Below are 23,064 nucleotides of genomic sequence, written 5' to 3'. Positions count from 1 at the left end.
ATTTAGGTTTCAAGCTAAAGGTATGGATATTGGCGTGGCGGATGAATCTCTTAATGGTATACCCTACGAAGAATCTAGTGAAAGTGAAGATGAATTGAAGACGGAACAAACTGAAGGTAAGATAAATAAGGAAGACTATGTTTATTAATGGAATGTGCAGTCAGACTATTATCTCATACAATACTGCTTCACTGAAGTCTTATAAAATTTTTTTTCCTTTTCCACAAGAATAATGGCTATGTAATCACAAATTTAAGATTTTTGTGATTGTATAGTTTTCATTTTATTTATGAAACTATGAAACTAAATAGTTAACTATACAACTATAAATAGTTAATCTGAGTCCTATTCGCTACTGCGCGTTCGAATGTAATCAACTACATAAACTTTTTTAAAAAAAGAAAAAATATTTACGCCAAGTACATAAAACGTATCACACTTTCTAAAAACAATGTAATTATAGAAAAACAACTTTTCTAATCCGGTTCTAATTCGGGAGCTCCGAGGGGGGTTTTCTCCGGGGGGGGGGGGGGGCACGTGGGTCTTCGGGCACCGGTACCAGTCAAAGAGACGTTTATGTAAACATATGTCTAGGAACCATGGTATTGTATTCTAGCGCCGATATGCGGCTGCTATCAAAGCGACAAAGACGTGGGGTTGTTTTACAGATAAAAAAATCTAGTTACGTGATTCTTCGAGCGCCGGTACCCGGCTACAATCAAAGACTCGGTTATGTCAACATATTTCTAGGAACCATGAGATTGGTTTATAGAAGCGATACATTCATATCTCAAGGGTTGATACTGATATTCGGCTACAGGTTGGAAAGAGACGAAGATGTCATATAATCAGGCTGAAAACGTGTAGCACCACAGTTGGTTGCGAGTGCTAAGTTGTCAAGTAAAGTTCTCGAGTCTTCTCCGAAAAGTGTTAGAGAGTGAAAATCAAAATGCAATTCGACAATGAGTTCGAAGAACGTATGGAACAGCTTTACGAGGACGCAGAAATGGAACTAGATATCAACATTGTTCTCGATGGCTCGCGAGAAAGGTGTAACCAGTTCGCGAGTTTGCAATACGTATCGAGTTTGTATCACTGGTACAGTTCCTATGAGATCGAGAACTCGGAATACGTGGAACCGGTGAACGATGCATGAGACAAAGTGCCATTTTTCGGCAGAAGCCTGTCTATGAGTGGTCTCATCATAGAAAAAAGAAATTATACAGACAACTACTTGAAGAGTGTAAGAGAGAGGATAGTAAAGAATTCGTACTGCGCAACACTGTTGAAACTGCTGCTAGTTACTACGCGACGGAAATTATTGAAAAGATCAAGCGTAGCAACAGTGTTGAACATGTTGAGATTCCTGCGGGTTTCGGGAGGTATATCGAAGTGATAGCCAGTCACAATGATATAGCTATGCGGTATTGTGATTGTTGCGGTCGTAAAAGAATAGTGAAGGAGATATCGCTTAAGCAGTACTACGATGAGTACAGCAACTATACAGGTATCCCCTTCAACATACACGATTTTGAGGTGGAGAACTGTAGAATTCATAATATGGTACGATGTTGCAAAGTATGCGAACAAAAGACGTGCAAGTGCTCGGATCAAAAAGGTATGTAATAGTAAATAAAAAAATGTATATTACATCAAAACCTTCAATGTTTTAATAGCTATTTATTTCGTATGTTACAGAAGGGGTCAGGAGCAGCCGCTTGTGCGAAGACCACGCTGCGGAGAAGGGGAAGAGAAGGTGGAAGAGAGGGAGAGAAGAAGGGTTTCGTTTAGAGCTGTGAGTTCTCCTGCTATAATAATGCCACGTAAATTTCAAACTAAGATGAAAGAAAAAAAGATCTACTTGTGATGTAATGCACTAACTAATAAATAACTATATAACTAACTAATAAATATATATTTGTTTTTTATGTCTTAGTATGCGGGAATGTAGGAGGAGTGGAAGATAAGAAGATACTTAATAAGAATATTTAATATACGTAAACGATAAGAATACATAATATAAAATATTGAGTAAAAAACTAGATATAATATAGTAAAAAGATGTAATATAGTAAATAATAAATATAATATAATAGACTTAATATAATGCAATAAGTAGATAATAGTAATAGTAATAAAAGTAGTAAAAATAATAATAAAATAAAAGTTATACATGGGTGTATCTTAAAACGCGCCCACCAAGTACATAGTGTTATTCCTGAGGTGATTTTAAGACGAAAATCCTAATACCAAAATGTCGAGGCTATAATAGTTTTTAAATTGTAAGCATCTGTAGTTAGCGAATTAGACTGCCTAAAGTTGGCGCGCTCAGGCGCGGTACAACGCAAAGTGCTAAAGGCGAGAACTGACTGTTGCCCCTCTTGTGTAATTTCGATATGCGAAGATAAGCTTGTTTTTGATAATGTTTTCATGCACTAAAAATTGTATTCCTTCTGTAAATATGTAAACTATTAAACAATAGAAAAGATTCCTTTCTTTATAAAAACAATTATCTTTATTCATAGTATTGAAGAAAATTTTATGGTAAGCTGTTTTATTTTTTAATAGCATAAAAGATACTTTCTCTAAAACTCGTAAAAACTAATTGTCTAAAACAAATTACTATTTTTCTTAATAAATTAAAAATATGTCGACACAATAATAATTCCGAATTTCTATTATGTCCCGACATAATTTTAATTCAATTATAAGAACTAATTCCTTTTAGAAAACCATGTTATAAGAGTTTCACATTAGAAAACGTATCTTTTATATCATGAAAAATTAACTAAGAATTAACATGGTTTTCTAAAAGGAATTAGTTCTTATAATTGAATTAAAATTATGTCGGGACATAATAGAAATTCGGAATTATTATTGTGTCGACATATTTTTAATTTATTAAGAAAAATAGTAATTTGTTTTAGACAATTAGTTTTTACGAGTTTTAGAGAAAGTATCTTTTATGCTATTAAAAAATAAAACAGCTTACCATAAAATTTTCTTCAATACTATGAATAAAGATAATTGTTTTTATAAAGAAAGGAATCTTTTCTATTGTTTAATAGTTTACATATTTGCAGAAGGAATACAATTTTTAGTGCATGAAAACATTATCAAAAACAATCTTATCTTCGCATATCGAAATTACACAAGAGGGGCAACAGTCAGTTCTCGCCTTTAGCACTTTGCGTTGTACCGCGCCTGAGCGCGCCAACTTTAGGCAGTCTAATTCGCTAACTACAGATGCTTACAATTTAAAAACTATTATAGCCTCGACATTTTGGTATTAGGATTTTCGTCTTAAAATCACCTCAGGAATAACACTATGTACTTGGTGGGCGCGTTTTAAGATACACCCTGTATAAACTAATATTAATAGTAATAGTAATAAAAGTATTAAACGACATTGTCTTTGTGTATCCACGAATTGTGCGATCCATCGAATCCCAGCCAATTCACGTAGACCTCGTCACCTCTCCTGCGTAACACCTTCTCCACGAGGTACACGTCCGGATACCTCACGCGATGCAACTCGTGCTCGTAGAACGCTCCGGCGACCGGTTTGTCGCAATAGTCCTCGAGCAGATAGGTCACGGGGTTGGTACGTTGTACTTTGACGATCTTGAATACCTCGGTGGTCCAGTTTGGCACGTAACCCTTCTCGTAGACCGTCTTGTATTTGCTGACGCGTACCGAGTTGCCTACTTTGAACCTTGCTGGAGCCGCTATCTTTATCGCGCTGTATACAGTAGTCAAGAGTCTCTCAGCCTCCGCGGGGAGCTGTGTGAAGTTGACCCTCCCCACTACTGAAAATCCAGTAACGATTATCACCATTCGATTGGTGGTCGTTTGGTAGTGTTTGGTAGTCCAGTCCCGACGTTTGGTAGTCACAGTTACAGTTAATAACACGGAAAAAAAGCATACGCGCGTGAAGTTGGCCCCCCTCCTATGAAATTTGACTTTCCAGACTACGTAAGTAATTATAACTGGTAGCATTCGTTTGGTGGTCGCTTACTGACGTTTGGTAGTCCAGTCCCGACGTTTGGTAGTCACAGTTACAGTTAATAACACGGAAAAAAGCATACGCGCGTGAAGTTAGCCCCCCTCCCTTCCTATGAAGTTTGAATGAATCATTTAGAGAAAAAACTTGATTGGTTAACAAAGAAACATTTGATGAAGAAGAATGCGATGATTAAACCTATTCATTATAGTTATCATGTTCCTTTTCTTAGTATTGTTGCGTCTCGGTGTTGTTCACACGCACTCAAGCATTCTCGCGGAACACGCGCACACGGAAATGAAATCACAGAGTTACAAAATGGGAACTTTATTATAAACGGAACAATTATCAGAGCTTTCGGGGTACACGTCTGATCTTATCAACGTCAAGATCTAATCTGTCTTCTTCCTCGCTATTTATTATTTTCCTAGCAACCCGTCGCTAAGGCTCGCGCTTCTCTCTTGACGGCCGACCCGACGGCGCTCAGCTGACAGCAGCCGGCACGTATACCGGGTACCCGGACACAACAGTATTAACACTTTAGCTACGTCTTCAATTAATACAAATCATGAAAATGATATCGGGTTTGAAATTAATATCAATCCATCCACCTATTCGTCTTATAATTCTAATAACTCGTTGAATACCGTAAAGAAGAATTGGTTTATAAATTTAACTTCTTCAACAATACCTAGTGAGATTCAATGCTTACTTCAATTGGGTGGCAATTTTTCTTTACCAATTATTAATAAAAAGAAGTCGATAGTTGAATTTGTCAAGAGTATTGAATCTAATTCAAAGTACCTTAATTCTGATATACAATCAACCATTAGAAATCGTGCTTATCCAATTACACAGGCCTGCGAAATTTTAGGTTTTGTTAGTTATAAAAAGCAGAGTAGGAGAATCTGATAAATTTTTATCGCTGAAAACGAATCTGGCCGCAGAATTTCTCCAGCACGTCAGGTTTTTGAGTAATTTGTGGTTAAATGATCCAAAAATGGCTATTTCGACCAATTTCATGAATTTATTATGGGAGAACCAAATTTTTTGAAACATTTTTGCCAATGGCATCGTATAGTACTAGTCTACCTTGCAAATCCATTTTCGGTTGCCGTTGGACGATTTTTTTCGTTGAGATATATAAGTATGAAGTTATAAGGCTAGTCATGGTAAATGCCCCTCTGAAGAGAGAAGTTGTGAGCCTGCATCCTCAAATATAAGTGGCTATAAAGCTTGCAGCCAAGGATATATTTTTCAAATTTTCTCATTTGATGCTTTTTTATAGTTTTGAAAACATTTTTTAAAATTTTATACCTTTTTATTGTGATTTTGTTTGCCATATTGGATCCACCATTTTTTATATCAAAAAATGACAGGCGGTGTTCAAAAATTTATGTTTTTACCCAACTTTTGATTCGTGATGAGACAGAGACTGAGGAGTGGCACGATTGACTTGGAATGGCTCCTTGGACTCTTATGCATGACCAACTTTATAATTTCATACTTATATATCTCAGCGAAAAAAAATCGTCCGATGGCAATCGAAAATGGATTTCAAAGGTAAAGACTAGTACTATACAATGCCATTGGCAGAAATGTTTCAAAAAATTTGGTTCTCCCATAATAAAGTCATGAAATTGGCCGAAATAGCCATTTTTGGATCATTTAACCACAAATTACTCAAAAACCTGACGTGCTGAGGAAATTCTGCGGCCAGATTCGTTTTCAGCGTCAAAAAATCTATCAGGTTCTCCTATTCTGCTTTTTGTAACTGACCCTCGCAGGCTTGTGTTATTAATAATCTTCTTTCTTTTTCTCCTAAGGGAGCATTACATTATTCTAAATTAACAGAATTATTGAAATGTACTAAATTATTCATTTCCAGTAATTCAGATATTGTTTTTACCAAAGCGGATAAGGGCAATATCACAGTAGCTCTTGATGTTAATCAGTATAAAAATAAGATAGACAATATGTTACAGGATAAGGATACGTATGAAATAGTGAATAAAAATCCAATCAACTCTTTAATTAGCAAATTGAGAGACTTGCTTATGAGATGGAAGAATAATGATTTTATTTCTACGGCTATTTACAAACAGATTTATTGCAGCGATGGTGTTTTACCGTGGGCCTATGGGTTGCCAAAAAGTCACAAGAAAAACATTCCTTTCAGAATTATTGTTTCTTCAATTAATAGTCCGTTGTATTCGTTTGCACACTTTCTTCACAAGTTGTTATCTGTTAATATTCCTAAGCCAGATAGCCACATTAACAATAGTTTTCAACTGGTTCACAAATTAAATGGTACATTGATAGACAATAATCACATTTTTATATCACTGGACGTTATTTCATTGTTTACAAATATCCCGTTGGATCTGGCTGTGGATAGTGTTGTAAGAAGATGGAATTTTCTGGAAGATGGTAATATCCCAAAAGATGAATTTATTGCAGCATTAAATTTAGTCTTGAATTCGACTTTTTTCACTTTTAACAATAATATTTATAAACAGAAATTTGGCACACCCATGGGCTCTTCTCTTTCACCTATTATAGCTGATCTTGTAATGCAAGACCTTGAGAATTGGGCGTTAAACATGCTTGAGATTACTCCTTTGTTTTACTACAGATATGTTGACGACATAGTAATGGCCATTCCTTTAGATTGGTCTAATAGGATACTCACTATTTTTAATTCTTATCATCCTAGAATGCAATTTACTTTGGAGTTGGGTGGCGATAGAATTAACTTTTTGGACGTTACTTTGATTAGAAATGACAATTATATAATATTTGACTGGTATCACAAGCCTACATTTTCAGGACGTTATCTTAATTACATGTCTCAACATCCCATTTCTCAAAAGAAAGGTACTATTATGAATATGGTAGACAGAGCCTTTTTATTGTCACATCCGAAATTTCACGATAAAAATATTAATTTTATAATAAGCATTTTATTGAATAATGACTATCCTCTTGATTTTATTTTTGACACTATTAACCATAGATTAAGATTTCTTTTGAACAATAGAACTATGATGCAAAGTAATACGGTGGTTGTTAAGGATACTGTTAAACAATCATGGTTCTCGATCCCGTTTGTAGAGAATATTTCTAGTAAATTTATTAATATTACACATGACTTAAATGTCAGATTAGCATATTTTAGTTTGAATAATTTGCAAAGATTTGTGAAGCCTCTTAAAGACACTCTTCCAGTGTATGTTAGTAAAAATGTTGTATATAGGATTGCATGCAAGGATTGTGATGCAACCTATGTGGGACAGACTGCTAGGTTATTAAAGACTAGAATTTCGGAGCGCAAGAATCATATCCGTAGGAACATTACTTCACATTCTGTTGTTACTGAACATAGACTCAATTTTGGTCATGAGTTTGACTGGGAGAATGTCATTGTTCTTGACCATGAAAAGTTTCTATCGAAACGTTTGATCTCTGAAATGCTTCACATTAAATTACAAAATAATAGTATTAATTTACAGACGGATACGGAGTTTTTGCATCATGGCTATTGTTCTGTTCTTTCTAAATTATAATTTTAAATCTTGAAGTGTTTGTGTTTATTACGTGATATTTTTCACCTTGTTATGGCTTTGAGGCAAGCTGTTTGTCTCAGCGTTCTCGTTATTCGACGAACCGACTCATTACGTGATATGACTTCGTCCTGATAGTTACATATTTTTGACTCACGACTTTTGCTAATTTTATCGACTATACTTTTAATTAAGTTATTGGTTCTTTGGTGTATTTTTGGTTGTATCTTAGCATCTTTATATTGTGGTGAGTGTTTAATAACATCGGTTTTTATTATTTATTGTATTGCGCTCTATAATTCTGCTGATCGTTTACAGATTTGGATCACTTTATACTTATATTTGAATCTGAGATTGTTCACCATTGAATTGTATGGAACCAACTTATTACTGAAGATGGCCTGATAGTGTGGCCGAAACGTATAATATATTACTTTGGTACTACGGATAATTTATTCGTTTTTTTGACTTCCGCACGACATCAGCGGCCGCTCCTATTGTCCGATTTTCGTTATATTAATATTAGTAAGAGCGTTATATTTTCTTTAATTATTATATGGAAGTCTGTGGTGCGTACGCTTGGCGCGAGACACTACCGTCCCTCTTGATTTACAGAGATGTATCAAATCAATAATGAAGTTAGTATTATCACGAGCATTATCGACTCTACATTGACAAGTCATCTAGAGCCATCTAGTGTCGAAACTTGCGAAAGTCACATTTCCTTAAATCATTCCCGTGATCTTCTTTGCCCTCACTTGACGATGATGATGGAGAAAACAGAGTATCTTAATCGTAAAATCGTCAAATTTCGAACTTTTAATCACAATATCTCCACTCGTAGGACACGTAGAAGAAAAATGAAAACATTTTTCTTATGTAAATTTAACCCAAGCTATCCATTGAGCCTACTTAGAAGGTGATCGAATCAGCCGTTATTGAGATAATTGAGGGATCATCTTGCGTAAAAGAGACACTGTATCTTCTTGCATTGCACGTACTCTTGGCGCGAGACATTACCGTGCCTTTTGATTTGATTTTTTAATTTGATCTTACGCGCGTGCGCATAAAAAAATAATAGCGAATAAGAAACAGGCATCATAGCGGATTTATCTCCGTATTGGCTTCCATCCCGCAACAGTATACTCCGTCCCTATATTTCCTATGTCTATGGGAAAAACCGACCACGCCAGAAAATGTGAAGCAACAAATTATTGCAGCATGTGCGAAAATCAGTCCAGAAGTGTTAAGAAGTGTATATGCTAATGAGTTACACGCATAGCTAAATGAAAACATATAGTTCCAATTTAAAAAATGGAAGTCATTTTGAAATCTTAGAGATATCTTTACCCACACACACAGACACGACTTGTGTCCATAATAAAATGTCCCTCTCGACACAGAATAAGTTCTATTTGAAATATTCTTTCGAACAATGAATAGTTCGGGAGATAATTATGGAAAGATTATAATAGGATAGATTGTATAAATAAAAGAAAATTTAAAAAATTCGGGTAAGCTGTGTCGGGACACGGCCGCAAGTGTTTAACGTGAATACGTCATGTTAATGGAAAGGGTTCAAAGAAAGATAGTAGTTTCAATCAACTGTGTATATTTGCCTATATATTATAATCCAAAGTCGACACCTGGTATATTATAATAAGATAAAGTGAGATACCCTATATATTATAATTATAATTAAAATGAGACTGTATATTAAAATTGAATGAAAGAAATTTCGTCACGCGTCCCGCGTGACGCTTAACTTTTCAAATTGGCATCCATCGAGTTATAAGACGTATTCACGTCAAAAGATTAAAACTTTTGCATATCTGTAATAAAACTGAGCACTTATAAAAAATATATATCTCTTAGTTTGAATTATATTTGACATGTTTAAAGCTAATCAAAATCAAAAGAAATTTTCTTTAATTTCCTGCTCAGTATTAAGTTATTTTCCACCCTAATAAAGTGAATTCATATGCCCATGAAACATTAGAACCAAAGTTGCAAAAACCCCGATTACAACCCGGAAGTCACATTGATTATAATATTATATTTTATTATGAAATTATGGAATTTTATTATGCTTTATACGTGTATAAATTATTCTATAGAAAAAATGTCATCATTATTCTTTTAAATATAATTGTTTATATATTTTCCTGGAATTTCAGGGGATTTGGAAACCGAAATTGTGAAGGCAAAACGCAATACGCGTGAACGTCCGATTAGTTTCTCAAAAATGGATGACATAAAAAATCGCTGGGAATCAACTAGTCAACAAGGGAGACGAGAAATTCAGCGTGAAGCTAGAAAAGAAGAAATTGCTGGTATTCGCTCGCGCTTATTTATGGTGATTATATATATTATTTATAATTTTTATAAAAATATAAATACATTTACAAAATGATTAATACAATTTGTTGTGATTATTAGATTGGTGTAAAATTATATTAATTATATTAATATTATATAAAATCATATTAATGTTAATAATAATTAATTATTAGATTGGTTTTTGTTGTTAAATTAAATAACAATTATTTTTGCACCAACCTAATACTTTATTGTTAATTATTGATAAGGGAAGAAGTAAATCGAAAGAGCAGTAAGAATAGATTATGACTTTGTTATACAGGGTGTTTCCTAAGTAAGTAGACAAACTTAAGGAGGATATTCCTTGGCTTATTTTAAGAAGAAAAGGTCATATAAACATATGTCCTAAACTGCTTTGTTTTCCAAAAAAAAGTATCTGTCATTGTAAATACGTCTTGCTTGACGAGCGTTTCCATTAGCAAGACCGTATACGAAATGCATATCTGCCATTTCGGCGTTTGTGTAATTTACCATAATTAATAAAATTACTAAACTTAATAGGAACTAATAAAGTTTGCGTCAAAGATAACGTGATAGCAGTGATGCCGGATAGCGTGCTTTTGCAGTACGAGTCAACAGCGGTGGGGATGGAGTGGGAATGGTCTCGCGGCGGCCGCGCGGCGCAGTCTGAAACGAGTGTTCACTTGCGGCGCCGCGAGACCATCCCCACTCCATCCCCATCGCTGTTGACTCATACTGCAAAAGCACACTATCCGAAAAGTGAACGAAAACAGTGATGTACTTTTTTTGGAAAACAAAGCAGTTTAGGACATATGTTTATATGACCTTTTCTTCTTAAAATAAGCCAAGGAATATCCTCCTTAAGTTTGTCTACTTACTTAGGAAACACCCTGTATAACTGATATAATAATGTTATAAACTTTTTTATTCAACAAAAAATGACGAAATTTATAAACAATAAAAACGGAGCAGCTACCAGTAGTTGGAACTTATTGTTAGTGAAAAATAAATACATATATCAAATAAATATTGCAAAAAAACATCTTGGAGGTTTAAGTTCAACGTGCTTCTGGCTGTTTTGTAAAATTTTTATCTTGACAATTAAATTGCTATCACCTACTCTCTTTAATATTTACATGACAGACATATCAAATCCTTTAACTCTAGTATAACTTTATTTGTAGATGACACAACCATACATAACAAATGTACATAACAAATGAAAATCAGCTTATAACAGCATGTACACAAGATACTCTAAACATTTTGACATTTTGGACAGACAAATGGAAAATAACTTTAAAACCTTCCAAAACACAAACCACAATATTCACCCTCCGTCAAATTACATTGCTATCTCTTGTTACGTCCAGAGACTGCACAGTTCCTTGCTTCCAAGGAATTTAGCGATATCTTTTAATTGTCGGTCAAATGAGGCGACGCGTCGAGCCGGTCGCGTGCGATCAATAGGGCCCCAGTGAGGGATTAGAAGAAACGGTGACACAGCTGTGTCGGATCCGAGGAAATACCCTCACAAGAACCGCGGGTTGTGACGCATGTGTCCGGGCAGGCGCGATATTAGATCCGGATACCGAACCCTTTGGTCTTACTGATCAATTTATAAAAAAACGAGCAACAAATTCGGTCGCGTGTGACTGTAGGCTCGCGGTGTATCACTCTTCCTGGAAGAGAAATGATACAGCTGTGCCGGATCATCCCCGGGTAGATACCTCACAGGAACCGCGAGTCCGGCCACACATGTACCGGTGCTTCCGGCTTAAAAAGAAACCATCTGTGGACGGTTTATCGCCTCATAGACCAACCGTCGATATTTACAATTAAATTAACTAACGGCCCTCGAAAGGTGGTTTCCCGAAAACGCAGTTCCCGGAAAAGCTACCTCTTTTCCACGTCATCCCTATCGTATAAAAGGTGATGATCACTCCGGAGGGCAGCTTTTTCATTCTGTCCGTGTTCGCGAACGCAGTTCATTCATTTTTTTCGTGCTCACGAACGTACTTTGTCAGTTTTCGAAATTTGTGCAGAAGTTTTGTGAAGTGAGTGCCGGGTTCAAACACCTTGTTCCCCGAGTTAATTACCACCAACTCAAAACTCGAGGTGCGATTGCCCATACACCACCACTCCATTCCAGAGCGAGCACGAGAATTTCCACCGGACGAGATTTCACTGGTTCATAACCGGGTTCAAGTTTCAGCATACACCTGCAAACAAGTGAGCGTTTTTCTTTAGCTGTTACTCCTTTTTCTTTTCTCTTCCTCTTTTCTCCCTTTTGTTTTCTCGTTATCGACACCTCTCATTCACATTTCCCTCTTCAAGTCTCTTTCACCCTTTACTATACATTTCTCCTGGACTCATTCGGTATCCCCCTTTAAGTGTTTTCCGGCAAACGATAACGCAGTCCGTCTCCCTCTGCGGGACCATCTAGCAGCGACCAAGCGTCGTTTCCTGGGGGCCATCCAACGACGGAGCGGCCACGCAAAAAGATCGCGACCGAGATCGATCCGCGGCCCCCCTCAGCGTGTTCGGCTAGTTCATCGGTCGTAATATTAGATCCTTTTCGGCCTCCTTCCCCTGCCCTTTCCGTACAAACAGTTTCTTCCACCTCACAACGGGCATCCCCTGATTCTTCCGTTCAAATACTGGAACCCCTACCCCGAACACCTTCCCCGTTCTCTGTCTCTTCAAGCGTCTCTTCTTCCGCACCCTCCGTTTATTCTTCGCGCTCCTCTTTGCGTCCTTCAACCCCTTCAAGCGTCTCTTTCTCTTTATCTCCTCCTCCTTCCTCACTTACACCACCTTCATGCTATTTTTCGCTATCTAAGATTTCCTCACGAAGAAGTCTTCAAGCGTCACCTCCTAGCTCTCCCCGTTACTCTCCCTCTATTTCCCCAGCTCCCTCCTCCCTACGCTATTCGCTTGTGCAACCTGGCGATTTGGAGAAGTTTTCAAATTCTCCTTCTCCTCCTCGTTCTCCGTCGCCCATCGGGGACGACGTCATAGTCGAAGAGTTCATCCAGCGTTCACTGGTAACTCTAGAAGAGCGATTCCTCCACATCTTCCCTCCAGTCACACACCCTCTACCACCTAATGCCATTGTGATAGACCCAGACTTCTTTCCCGTTCCCTCTCTCAGGGCCGCTCTTCGGCACACCGACCCAAATGTCGGGATCCCTCTGATTGTCAGGGGACGCCTATATCCTATCCTTTTTCCCGCCACACTCCTGTGCCGATATTTTTTAAGTAATGATTAGTGTTAATCCTAGAAATAGATTTTAGAAATAGATCGGTCGCCGTAGTTTTCATTTATATATTATTTTATTGGTTAAGTTGTTCTCCTTTAGTTTTATGTTTTTTGAAATAGACTCAGTTTGGAAAATTGATCTAGGAAGTAAAGAGTTTAATTTCCGCTTATGTTTAGTTTTCGATTTGTAATTAATTATAATTTCCGAGTAAACTATATTTTCAATTTACACATTTTATAGACACAAAACAACACATACACTTTAAATTTCTCTTTTTTCAACTAAATATGTTCTAGACATACTTCGTTTTCTTTAGAATAAAATATTTATTAGTTAACTAGTCACCGATGTATTATTCATTTTAATTCCCTCTGTTCATCTCCGCCTTCCCAGATCGTACGGGTCCTATCCCAGGTAAAAGGGATTCAGTTCCCTGACCTAAAAAGGGACCAACGGACAGACCGTTCCAGGGTCTACGGTAAAATCGACCTCCGTGATCGTTGACCTTTAAGCCGAAGCAAGTGGTCAGTCCGACTCGTGTTTTGGGGCCTGACCGCCACACGATACGAGAGGCGTCCTGTTGCGCCCTTCCTTTGAGCTCACGGAGCTCTGGACGTAACACTCTTCTAATGTTAAAAAAGAATCCTAAAACATAACTTTCCCCTCCCCCTCACGACAAGTAAAGTAGCTGGACACACTTATGGATACACCAAATTAACTTGGATTCCTTACAATAACAAAATACAAAAAGCAAACCAACTTTTCGCACAACTTTTCTCTTTAATAAACCGTAATTCCTCTCTGTGCATCGAGTGCACGCTCCTCTTATACAAATTAATATTAAAACCACTAATTACCTCTGCCTGCCCAGTATGGTGTGGTACAACTCCATCAAAAATCGAAAAGCTGCAAAAATTTCAAAAGAAAATCTTTTGAATAGTCAAAGCTTGATGGTTTATCCGCAATTCACAACTCCATCACGAACTCGATAAAACAATAGAAACAATAGAAACACATATACTAAAGTTTTCTCCTCACTAGATAAATCGGTAAATATGGAGAAGTGCGACTTCAACGAAAACTCGTTGAAATTTTTTTATAGCAATCAACACAATTAGTTTAACAATGATGTTTTTTGAAAATCTTAAGGGCGGGTAAAGGTTTTTTATAAAGTTATGAACAAAAACCGCGTGATGATTTTGCATGAATTTTCAGCTATTTATATGAAAGCTACACAGGAAGAGTTACGGGTTGAGTTAGGGTAGGTTAGGTTACATTTTTACGAAAAGGGGGTGCATGGGGAGAAGATCCACCTTTCCCCCGCCCACACTTGTATTGTTCATAAACGTCTAGATGCCCAGATCTATGGAAATAATTTTCTTCATTTGCCCTTCCCTGTGTCCTTGTGACATTATGACATTTAGAGACATTTTAACCTATTTTTTATAAGAGGGGAAACTGTCAAAAGGCCCTCCGAGCCCCTGAGCATTGAGGGAGTGTGGGATTCTTACTTACTAAAACTTTTTTGGTATTCATCCCTGGCACGGTTCGATGCGCCCTATGAACGCCTGAAAGCATTTTTCGCGCAGATTGCCGCACTGGTATAAGTCGTCGCGTGGTATAAGTGGTCGTGTGAGTCTTAAAGATATCCACTCAGGCAAGCGTGAGCAGATCCATCCCGACGCCTGGACCCAGTCCAAGTACCGCCCCCAGGAACCTCTCCTCGGAGGAGTGACAAGGAATGAAGTAAAAATCCCGGGATCCTGTGCTCGAAGACCTGACAACTCCGAAACTCCCCTCGCCCCTATCCCCCCCCCCCCAGCTTATAGAGAGATCTCATTTGGACACAATACAATAGGACTTGAAATATTATTAATCGCCAGTCAATTTCATATATTAGATAATTTTTTCTTCGATCATACTGGTTAACATATGCTAGATGGCCAGCAATGGATAAACTACAATCTCTATTTTTTCATTAACTTCATCGATGATTTTCTCTCGTGGTAAAGGGAAAAAACGGTTGCTGCATTATTAGACTGACAAATCCTGTCAGCGTACAGTATATCGCGTTTGAAAAAACAGAGATTTTAGTTTATCCATTGCTGACCATCTAGCATATGTTAGCCAGTATGATCGAAGAAAAAATTATCTAATACAATACAATAGGACATGTTGTAAATGGACATGAAACTTTGCACACGGTTCAATTCGGCACAGTGCAAATGAATCGTTCATTTGGACACAAAAAATTGCACACCGCTAAGTTGCACACTATAACACACTATACATGTGAAAACTTGATTTTCAGAGACCTGTTTGATGATTTTTATTAATTTGAGTACGCTGAATTCAATGGTGAAAACCGCATCTCTTAAAAATTGGGAAGTTGGATAAAAATTGTGAAAATAGACATTTAGAGCATGTTTCAAGCTAATATAACTAATATTTCCCATGACATTAGAAGGCCATACGATATTTGAAAGCTAGAAACTCGAATTTTTCACATCCGAAAAGAAAACGGAGATTGGATAAGTAATTCCGGGGATATTATAAAACTTCTAGATTGAAGTAAAATTGCATGAGACATACAATCTGGGCGAAGATATTTTTGATAATATCTGCGGAACTACTTACTAATCTCCATTTTCTGTTCAGATATGAAAAATTCAGGTTTCAGCTGTAAAATCTAGCTATAAATGTATCGCACAACCTTCTAATGTCATAGGAAGTATTAGTTATATTAGTCTGAAAAATCCTCTAAATGGCTATTTGCATCATTTTGACCCAACTTTTAAACAACGTCCCGCGACTTTTAAGAGATGCCGTTTTCACCATCGAATTCAGCATACTTGAATTAATAAAAATCATCAAACAGATCTCTGATTGGAAAACTCGTGTTCTACAGTGTAATCTACACTAATCTAATCTAAACTAACTTGTAACTTCGCAATGTTTAACTTTTTGTGTGCGTGTTCAATGAACGTGTTCAACTTTGTGGTGTGCAACTGTTTTGTCCAAATGAAAATGTCCATTTGTTCAATTGAACCGTGTGCAAAGTTTTGTGTCCACTTACACCATGTCCATTTGCACCGTGTCCAATTGTATTATATACAAATGCACTTCGTTTGGACAGTCGAAAACGCATGCAAAACTATTAAACTTCTTTTGTTAATAACTTTTTAATAAACAATAACTGCCGAGTAAAAATTTCTGAAAGTCACTGAGAAGGATGACCTCTATAATATATGTCAAGGTCAAGATTATCGGCGCTGTATCCTTTAATCTAAATAATCCTCTAATCTAAAACCAATAACTGGCTAATATGTTTACTAACTACCGAGTGGTTACTTTCATGTTTTTTAATATCCCTCTTATGTTCATTAATACGCGAAGCAAGGTGTCGTTTCGTCTGTCCAATATAGCAACTATCACAATCACGGCAATCGATCTTATAAACAACACCTCTCTGTTGGTTATTAGTTAACACATCTTTACCTCTCTTTAATGATTTTGTTCAAAGAATCCTTCATTTTGTTAACAAGGTTATCACCATGTCAAATCTTCTTTGTTTGCTCTTGGAGTTGAGCTCGTGCGAAATCCATCGGCCTACTATTTGAATCTTTCTGAGCTTGTATGTATGAATTTATTGACTCCCCTTAGGGTTACAATTTAATTTATAACACTTAACTTATTCTTAACCTAACTTAATACTACCTTACACTAACTTAATCTAATCTACGCTACCCTTGTGAGGAGAGACGAGGGAAGTGAACCTTCCCTCCCCTCCCTCCACACACACACACACACGCACGCACGCACGCACGCACGCACGCGCGCGCACACACACACACACACACACACACACACACTTCCCCCCATTGACTTCCGTTTCCTCTTGCTTCCCTATCCACTTCTTCCTTCTTTCATTCCTTTTCCACTTTACTTCTTTTCTTTTCATTTCTTTTTCCTTCCCATCCTCTTCCGCCCATCTCATACATCCTCTCACTCTCTCTTCTTCCTTCACACTTCTCTCTCCTTTTACCCTTCTCCCTCTCGCTCACACCCTCTCATATCCTCTCATCCTCTTCACCTTCCCATACTTCTTCCTCCTCTCTTCTCCCCCCCTCCAATACTCTTCTTTCTTCCTCTAATTCCCCCATCCACCACTCTTCCTCCCCTTCATCTCCTAGTACCCACCCCACCGCGTCCTGCCAACCTCCGCCTCCCTTTTTCCATTCTCTGCATTCTTCCCATACGTGCTCCCAAGTCTCCCTTTCCCTTCTACACAACCTACATTTTTTTCTCTTCACCTTCCCAGTATTTTCCTCTCCCCATTTCATTTCCTAGACTAAACCTTGCTACTCTTCTCCATCTGCTTTCCCCCCAACCCTTCTTCAAATATCCCGGAATTCCTCTTCCCTTCACCTCCTTATACCAATTATTATATCTCGACTCCCTTATCCTCTTCCATCTCTCCTCCATCTGCTTTTCCTTGTTCATCTTTTCTATTTCACCGTACCAAAACCTTCCCTCTTCTCTTTTTTTCTCCATTTCCTCTACCTTCCATCCCTTATCTTCAAAGTGTCTTTTTCTCTCCTCCTCCCATCCCTCTTCCACTTTTCCCTTTCTTGCCCTCTCCTTCACCTCCTCCCAACACCTTCTTGTCAATTCCCCTCTCCTTCCCTCCTCCAGCCTTTTTTCAAACCCCCATGCCCTCTTCGCCGCTCTTCCTCACAATTTATCTCTTTGCAATTCCTCCCTTAGTAAATAGCTCGGCGTTTTGCCAACCACATCTAGACACCATCTCAAATACCTTTCCTCCAACTTCTCCATCTCCTTTCTTTCCTCCCACCCCCAAATCTCCACTCCGTAAGCCAACACCGTCCATACCAATTTGTCAAATAACCATAATCTTCTACCCAGATCCTTACCGAACCTCTTCTTCCCTATACCCCAAATCTACCCCATTACCGCTGCTGCCCTTCGTACTCTATCCCTCACATGCGCGTCTTGTTTCCCATTTCTTTGAAACACATACCCTAAATATTTAATATCCTTGACCTCTTCTAGCTTCTTCCCTTTCCACCTCCATATCCTTTTATCCATCCTTCCTCTTCCTTTTCTAAATCTCATTACCTTAGTTTTATCACTGTTTAACACCAACTTCTTTTCCTTTAGATATTTTTCCAACCTCACCATTATACTCCTCATTCCCTCCTCGTCCTCTACTATCAATACAATATCATCCGCGTACGACAACGAATAAACTCTTTCCTCCCCTAACCTCACTCCTCCCCATTTCACTTTCCCCATTTCTTCCCCCAAATCTGCCAACACCACATTAAATAATATAGAGCTTAATGGACATCCCTGCCTCACCCCTCTTGCCGTCCAGAAACTTCCCCCTCCTTTTCTCCCACTCTCACCTTACTCTTTGTCTCTCTCACTATTTCTTCTATCCTACGTACCAACCTCTCCCTAATCCTCTTTCTTCTTAACGCCTCTATTAATACACCTTTATCCATTGAATTGAAAGCCGCCTTCAAGTCTACGAATAGCGCAATTAACTTCCCTTTCTTTCTCCCTAATTGCCTGTTCACCAAATAATTCAGTACATAAATATTATCTAATGTCCCCAGTCCCTTTCTAAAGCCTGACTGATTCTTTTCTAAACACCCTTTCTCCTCTACCTCTGCCTTCAGTCTCTCCGCCAGGATCATCACGTATATCTTATATAGTGTAGACATTAGCGTCACACCTCTATATTCTTCTACTACATTTCCCTCTCCCTTCTTTATTATCGGCACTATCAAACCCTCTTTCCACTCTTCTGGCCATCCCTCTACCTTCCACACCCTATTACAATAACCCCATATCCATTCTTCTATTTCCTCCCCTCCATACTTCCACACTTCATTCGGTATCCCATCCCCTCTCACTGCCTTTCCGTCCTTCAATTTTCCAATTATTTCCCTCATTTCTATCCTACTTATCTCCTCCTCCTCATCTCCCTCTCCCCCCTCCGTTCTTCCCTAACTACTCTACCTTCCACTCCTCCTAATAGCCTCATAAAATGTTCCTTCCATTCTTCCATCTCTATACCCTCATTAAATCTCTTCTTCCTTCTTCTATCCCTATTTATTATTTCCCACACCTCCCCTTCCCTCCTTACATTCTCCGCTTCTCTCTCCCATCTATCGTTCATTTCTTTCTTCTTACTTTCACATAAAAGCTTATATTCTTTTTTACTTTTCCTATATTTCTCCCCCGATCCACCCCCTCTTCTCCACTTCCTCAATTCATTCCTTACATCTCTCTTTTCTCTCCTACATTCTTCATCCCACCATCCCCTGCTTCCTCTTTCTTTATCTCCAGCTAATTTCCCCACCTTCTCCATTGCATCTCTCAACCTCCCTTCTAACCCTTCCCATTCTTCTCCAATTTCCCTATCCCCTAGCACCACTTTCCCAACTTCTCTCTAAACACCTTCCTCCCCTCCTCATTCCAAACCCCTCTCCCTCGTCTACTCACCCCTCTTCTCCCCTTCTCTGCTCTCCTCCCCTTTTATCCTCACCTCCACCGGATGATGATCAGAGTCTATTCTGTCTGCTACTCTCGTCTCAATTATACTTTCCCTTATCTCCCTATCACCTATTATGTAATCAATAATCGTGCACCCTTTCCCTCCCGTAAATGTAAATTCTCCTCTTTCATCTCCTCTCGTATTCCCGTTATCTTTCTGAGCTTATTTAAGCGAACAAAATTTGATTTGCGGGTTACTCTTTGTAATGCAAGTTGTAACGCAAGCTCAGTTTAAGCAGAATTTTTATTTAATTACTCAAATTCCTTATCTTCTTTTCGGCCCGTCGGGTTTTTTATTGATAAGACAAAAATTACCACTTCGAAATATTTAATACTACTTTTTACAAGTTTTATGTATTACAGTACCTTCTCCCAAAGAGCAATCATTTTATCATATGCTTGGCAGCATTTTTTTTTAATTGGAAAGCAAAAAGAATGCAGTGTTTGATATGTTGTTTGTCAGATACCATATTTGATACTGTTTTGTGAAGTTATGTAGTCAGTTTCGTCAAACATGTACAACACATTTCAACGTTACGGTTGACACTTTAAAACTCACTAACAGCGAGAAGATATTTGAATTTGAAGCAGAGTTATAATTGATTAAATATAAAAGCACCAAAATAATTTCCGCACCTAATATAACAGTATAATTGAACAGGATTATAATTACTACATTAATTATTAACTGTGCTATTGTTAAAATACTTATACATATGAAATCTTAATATTTGTTATATAATACTTATTATAACACCATAAAAATATAATTGAAGTACTTAGAGAGGATAACAGTAAAGATTTTTTCGACAATTCTGCTTATAAGCGATGCGGTAGCGTCGCGACGTCAAGTACATAAAAAATAAGGTTCCGAGCAATGAGCATCACTGCATATACATCGAGCGTTGCCAAATTCATTGCATAAACGTCGAGCGCTACCGCATAACTTTCTCCGGAATTTCACGTCACACAAACTTTCGATTAAAATATTTCAGGAACTACAGCCTTATTTAAAAATCTAACAGTACTTTTATAATATAATGTGGATGCAAGCTACCGATTGCGACCAATTCGAATAAGATTGGTGCAGTCAATACAGAGATATTGTAATCGTATGCTAGAAATGTGACGTTTCGTTTTCAGATTCAGATTATTCAGGTTCAGCCTCACGTACGTATGATCACACGCACACAATCAAAGCGATTTTGTCCGTCAAGGTGCGTTTACATATGCACGACTTATTTAATTTATTAGGAATTAAAAATGATTTTGATATATGAGAAATGTTTTATTTTAATATAAATAAATATATATATAAATTGCAAAAAATTATAAAAAGTTTAATAATTATTTTAAATTCAACGACGCGGTAGCGTCATGATGCCAAGTAACTAAAAAACAAATACATAAAACAAGGCAAAATTCGAACATATCCGACATAATAATTAGGACTGTTACTTTTTCGAAGCTTCGAAGCTTCGAAGCTTGCACCACGTCGCACAGTGGGCTAGAATCAAAAAAAGCTGGCCAAAAGTCGAATTTTTTCAACTCTTGGAAATCTGTGCATTTCGACCTTTTTTGATTCATGGATATCAGTATTTTCAAAAATGTGAATGGAGTTTCGTAGGAAAAATTTCCTTCCCATTAATCAACAATTCCGAAACAATTCGGAACAATGTTCCGAAAAACGAATTATGAATGAGTATAGGCTATAGCTTACATTCTTGTATGCGGATGCAAGTAATTTTGCTTTTTACTCTATAAATAGAATTGAAACTCTTTTCCCAAACAGTTATAACCATTAAAAATGTTTGTTCATCAATTTGTGTTAATCTAAGTTTTTGGTTTCTTAAAATATAAGAAAGAAGTAAAGTTCAATATCATTTTTTTTAAATAGCTGTAAAAGGCTGTTTGGGATTCTTGTTTTATCATCTTGTGTAGGATTCAAACTAAGTATTTCCGTTTGAATTGTGCACACCAACGCACACCTTTGCGTTATATACAGGATGTTTCATTTTAATTTTCATATCGTAATAACTCGAAAATTTGGCGTTTTGGTAAAAACTGTTTGAAATGAAAGGTGTAGGTTTTTAAGTGAAGCATTACATAGCAATACCAGTATGACCTTGATAGTGTTGTCAAGATCATGTACAGATCATCGTGACATTTTTAAATGCCGCGAAACGTACGACGCGGCGCGGTAGCGACTGTAACTTTCAAGCTTCATAACTTCGAAGTATTTAACGGATAAATACTTTGTTATAGTGTTCTGAAAAACTCTTGAGGTAAGCTACAAAAATATCTAATGAAAACTGGAGGTTCCCATTTAAAAAATTCAAGGTGACCTTTGCGTGACCTTGGCAACGCTATTCAAGGTCATACTAGTATTATTATCTAATACCTGATTTAAAACCCTATAACTTTTATTTGAAACATTTTTTTCTAAAACGTCATGTTTTCGAGTTATTACTTTTGGCCAGCTTTTTTCGAGTTTAGCCCACTGTGCATCGGCGACGACGTTACACCACGTCGACAACGACTACGACGATGTTGCACCACGTCGCCGACGACGATGTTGCACCACAAACATACATATAACATACATATGTATTTATTTTTTATTTGTCGATGACGATAGAGAGTGAGAGAGCGAGAGAGCGGGAGAGCAAGAATTGTATGAAATGTCGTATCAGTCATATTTTTAATAAAAAAATTCCTATCGCAAATAGCAAAGAAATAGAAAAGACGTGTTGAGAGGATAACACAAGCTGAAATTGGTTCCATGTAGTCGATTACCGCATAATTTCAAGTTATTGACCTTCGAAGACTACTTCACATCTTCGAAGCTTCGATCCTTCGATCTTTCGAAGCTTCGAAGTTATCGAACTTCGATCAAAAATAACAGGCCTAATAATAATGCTACAAATCTGTTAAATAAAGATTTATCTAGTAAAGATATAATTAGAACATCTTATACTCATAGAACGAAACTGAGAAAGAAAGAGAGAAGGAGACAGAAAGAAAAATGTTTAATTGTCACAATTTATATTTGACAATTAGAAGTATTAAGAAGATTTGCACGATTAGATAAATCTTTATTATCCAACATTTTTATGTTGGATCTCACAACAAAAATACAATAGCATATTATTGCGGCAATACAAAAATACATAAAAACATTAAAAATTAAGGAAATATAAACAATTTTTACAAAAAGTAATGAGATCCCTCTAAAAAAACCTTACAAAGGTAACAAAATACGCCAAGTACATAAAAAAGTAAAACTAAATATGATGAAATCCATAGTTAT

General features: G+C 37.2%; 1 protein-coding gene across 25 annotated transcripts in view; it reads left to right on the top strand.

The window, feature by feature from the left end:
- Positions 1–23,064, top strand: part of LOC105279165 (myosin-11) — a 262,296-nt gene that overhangs the window by 136,279 nt on the left and 102,953 nt on the right. For all 25 annotated transcript variants that reach the window (XR_003407559.1, XM_026975501.1, XM_026975505.1 and 22 more), the window contains 2 exons: positions 7–116; positions 9,744–9,922. Coding sequence is in view for 24 of the 25 variants with exons in the window: in XM_026975501.1 (XP_026831302.1) it covers positions 7–116; positions 9,744–9,922 (289 nt within the window). In the remaining variant the exon portion in view is untranslated. The remainder of the gene's footprint in view (positions 1–6; positions 117–9,743; positions 9,923–23,064) is intronic.

The sequence above is a fragment of the Ooceraea biroi genome, chromosome 2, assembly GCF_003672135.1.
Source record: "Ooceraea biroi isolate clonal line C1 chromosome 2, Obir_v5.4, whole genome shotgun sequence".
In the NCBI taxonomy this organism is placed as follows: Eukaryota; Metazoa; Arthropoda; class Insecta; order Hymenoptera; family Formicidae; genus Ooceraea; species Ooceraea biroi.
Note: the sequence above shows the minus strand (reverse complement) of the source record. Positions and strands in the feature narration are given on the sequence as shown.